The 3603-nt window shown below is 46.5% G+C and overlaps 1 protein-coding gene across 2 annotated transcripts in view; it reads right to left on the minus strand.

Annotated features, from left to right (window-relative positions):
- CUNH22orf23 (chromosome unknown C22orf23 homolog) overlaps positions 1 to 3603 on the minus strand; it is a 10551-nt gene that overhangs the window by 4157 nt on the left and 2791 nt on the right. For both annotated transcript variants that reach the window (XM_017508960.2, XM_017508959.2), the window contains exon 3: positions 3330 to 3392. In XM_017508960.2, coding sequence (XP_017364449.1) covers positions 3330 to 3392 — 63 coding nt within the window. The remainder of the gene's footprint in view (positions 1 to 3329; positions 3393 to 3603) is intronic.

Genomic DNA, 3603 nt, shown 5'->3' on the forward strand with positions numbered 1-3603 from the left:
TTTTTAGTAGAGACAGGCCATGTTGGCCAGGCTGGTCTTGAACTCCTGGCCTCAAGTGACCCACTGAACTTGGCTTACCAAAGTGCTAAGATTACAGGCATGAGCCACTGTGCCTTGCCACTTTTTAAAGATAAAAGTGATACCTACCTGTTAAAACAACTCAAACGGGCCAGGCGTGGCGGCTCACGCCTGTAATCTCAGCACTTTGGGAAGCCAAGGTAGGCGGATCACCTGAGGTCAGGAGTTCGAGACCAGCCTCGCCAACATGATGAAACCCAGTCTCTACAAAAATACAAAAATTAGCTCAGCATGATGGCGGGTGCCTGTAATCCCAGCTACTTGGGAGGCTGAGGTGGGAAAATCAATTAACTCAGGAGGCAGAGGTTGCAGTGGGCCGAGATTGCACTATTGCACTCCAGCCTGGGTGACTGAGCAAGACGCTGTCTCAAAAAAAAAAAAAAAAAAAAAAACAACTGGAGTAGTCATGTCCAAAACAAAACAAAACAAAAAAATTAGCCAGGCATGGTGACGAGTGTCTATAATCCTAGCCACTGGGAAGGCTGAGGCAGGAGAATTGCCTGAACCCAGGAGGCGGAGGCTGCAGTGAGCCAAGACTGAGCCACTGCACAGCCTGGAAGGCAGTGAGACTCTATCTCAAAAAAACAAAAACAAAAGAAGTCAAATAGTCAAGGAGTCTTCTCTTCTTCCTTCCAATTCCATCCATCTATAATGAGTGCTGGTAACAGTTTGGTGGTCTCTTTCCTTTTTGATGCTTATATAAACATGTAAAAAGATATATGTGCATATATTTTATATGTGCATGTAAGATTCTTTCAAACACTGGATCATACTGTCATATATTAAAATAACAGACTCTTTTTCACTTAACATTTTGTTATGGACATCTTTCCAGATCAATCCATTTATATATAACTTATTTTTTATAACTATATACTAGTATCCTTAGAATGGATACATTATTTATTCAGCTCACCTCCTAGTTTCAGAAATTCAGGTTATTTCTAGGTTGGTTTGTTTTTTACTACTTCAAACAATGCTGCAATAAACATTCTTGTACATCAAATCTTTGTACTGGTGCTTTTATTTCTATGGATGGTTTCCGAAAACTTTCTGCGTGGTCCATGGACAGGGAGGGACGATTTGGATGGTAGCAGGTACCTATCTCTCCTGCTGTCCACCCCCCGCTTGGCCATGCCTGGGGCTCCTCCCCTAGGCTCAAGTGTATCACCTATCTGGTCAGTTGACCACTCCTCTCAATGGCGGTTAAAGCCCAGCTTAGAGCAGGTCCCATCCATTTTTTCTTTTTTTTGAGACAGAGTCTCACTCTGTTGCCAGGCTGGAGTGTAGTGGCTCGATCTCGGCTCACTGCAACCTCCCGGGTTCAAGTGATTCTCCTGCCTCAGTCTTCCGAGTAGCTGGGACTACAGATGCATGCCACCATGCCCAGCTAAATTTTTATATTTTTAGTAGAGACGGTTTTGATATGTTAGCCAGGATGGTCTCAATCTCTTGACCTCGTGATCTGCCCGTCTCGGCCTCCCAAAGTGCTGGGATTACAGGTGTGAGCCACCGCACCCGGTCCATTGTTTTTTTGAGACAGAATCTTGCTCTGTCGCCCCAGGCTGGAGTGCAGTAATTCGATCTTGTCTCTCTGCAACCTCCACCTCCTGGGTTCAAGCAATTCTTGTGCCTCAGTCTCATGAGTAGCTGGGATAACAGGTGTGTGCCACCATGCCTAGCTAATTTTTGTCTTCCTTTTTTTTTTTTTTTTTTTTTTTTTTTTTTTTTTTTTTTGTTTGAGACAGAGTCTTGTTCTGTCGCCAGGCGCCCGGCTGGCGTGCAGTGGCGCCATCTCAGCTGCCTGCCACCTCCGCCTCCCATCTTCAAGCAATTCTTCTGCCCCAGCCTCCCAAGTAGCTGGGACTATAGGCCTGGGCCACTATACCTGGCTAATTTTTGTATTTTTATTAGAGATGGGGTTTCACCATGTTGGCCAGAGTGGTCTTGAACTACTGACCCTGGGTGATCCACCCACCTCGGCCTCCCAAAGTGCTGGGATTACAGGCGTGAGCCACCACGCCTGGCCCATCCCCTATTTTGATCTGTGCCTGTCTACCTTTTCTGCCTGTTCAGCCTCTACAATGTCAATTCCCCAGGAACAAGGGTTCAGAAATATTCTTTTTTTTGGTCACACGAAAAATTTGTTGTAGACAGAGATTTCACTGTGTTGTCCAGGCTGGCCTTGAACTCCTGGGCTCATGTGATCCTCCTGCCACAACTTCCTGAAGTAGCCAGGACTACAGGCACACCCCATTATGTATGTGTTTTGCCCAAGCTGGTCTTGAACTCCTGGGCTCAAGCAATCCTCCCACTTCAGCCTCCCAAAGTGATAGGGTTACAGCTGTGAGCCACCACACCTGACCTGTTTTAATTTAATTTTATGTATTTTGAGACCATGTTCCACTCAGTTGCCCAGGCTAGAGTGCAGTGGTCCAATCACACAGCTCATTGCAGCCTGGACCTCCCAGGCTCAAGTGATCCTGTCACCTCAGCCTCCTGAGTAGCTAGGACTGCAGGTTTGCACCACCACACCTGGCTAATTTTAAAAAATTTTGGGAGCCGGGTACAGTGGCTCATACCTGGAATCCCAGCACTTGGGAAGCCAAGGCAGGTGGATCACGAGGTCAGGATTTCGAGACTAGCCTGGTCAACATAGTGAAACCCCGTCTCTACTAAAAATACAAAAATTAAACTGGGCATGGTGGTGCATGCCTGTAATCCTAGCTACTCAGGAGGCTGAGACATGAGAATTGCTTGAACCCGGGAGGTGAAGCTTGCATTGATCCGAGATTGTGCCATTGCACTCCAGCCTGGGCAACAGAGCAAGACTCCCTCTCAAAAAAAAAATTTTTTTTTTTGCAGAGATGAGGTCTTGCGGTGTTGCCCAGTCTGGTCTCAAACTGCTGGTCTCAAGCCATTCTCCCACCTCAGCCTTTCAAAGTGTTGGGATTACAGGCATGAGCCACGTGCCTGGCTATCTTTGTCTTTTTAAATGAGGTCCTCTCTCCTTTAACATGGAGAAGCATTAAGAATGTGGCCCCAGAGGCCAGGCGTGGTGGCTCATGCCTATAATCCAAGCACTTTGGAGGCCAAGGCGAGCGGATCACCTGAGGTCGGGAGTTCAAGACCAGCCTGACCAACATGGTGAAACCCTGTCTTTAAAAAAATAATAATAATTAAAAAAAAAAAAAAAAAGAATGTGGTCCCAGATCCCTCTGGCCTGGAAGCCGCTGTGAATTGCCCCTTACTTTTCATAATGTCCATGATGTGGCGCTGCTGAATGTTCGTCAGTTTCGATTCCTTCATCATCACTGCAAGACAAAACATTCTATTTCTATGAGGCCTGGCTGCAGGCAGCTGTCTTCACCCGACGTCCTACTGAAATTTAAAACCCTACATCCTAGCCCCATTCTGCACTGAGCATGCTTTCTCTATCTTTCCTGCTTAGTTTTTTTTTTTTTTTTTGAGACGGAGTCTCGCTCTTGTTACCCAGGCTGGAGTGCAATGGCTCGATCTCGGCTC

This window comes from Cebus imitator, unplaced genomic scaffold (assembly GCF_001604975.1).
Source record: "Cebus imitator isolate Cc_AM_T3 unplaced genomic scaffold, Cebus_imitator-1.0 Scaffold404, whole genome shotgun sequence".
NCBI lineage: Eukaryota > Metazoa > Chordata > Mammalia > Primates > Cebidae > Cebus > Cebus imitator.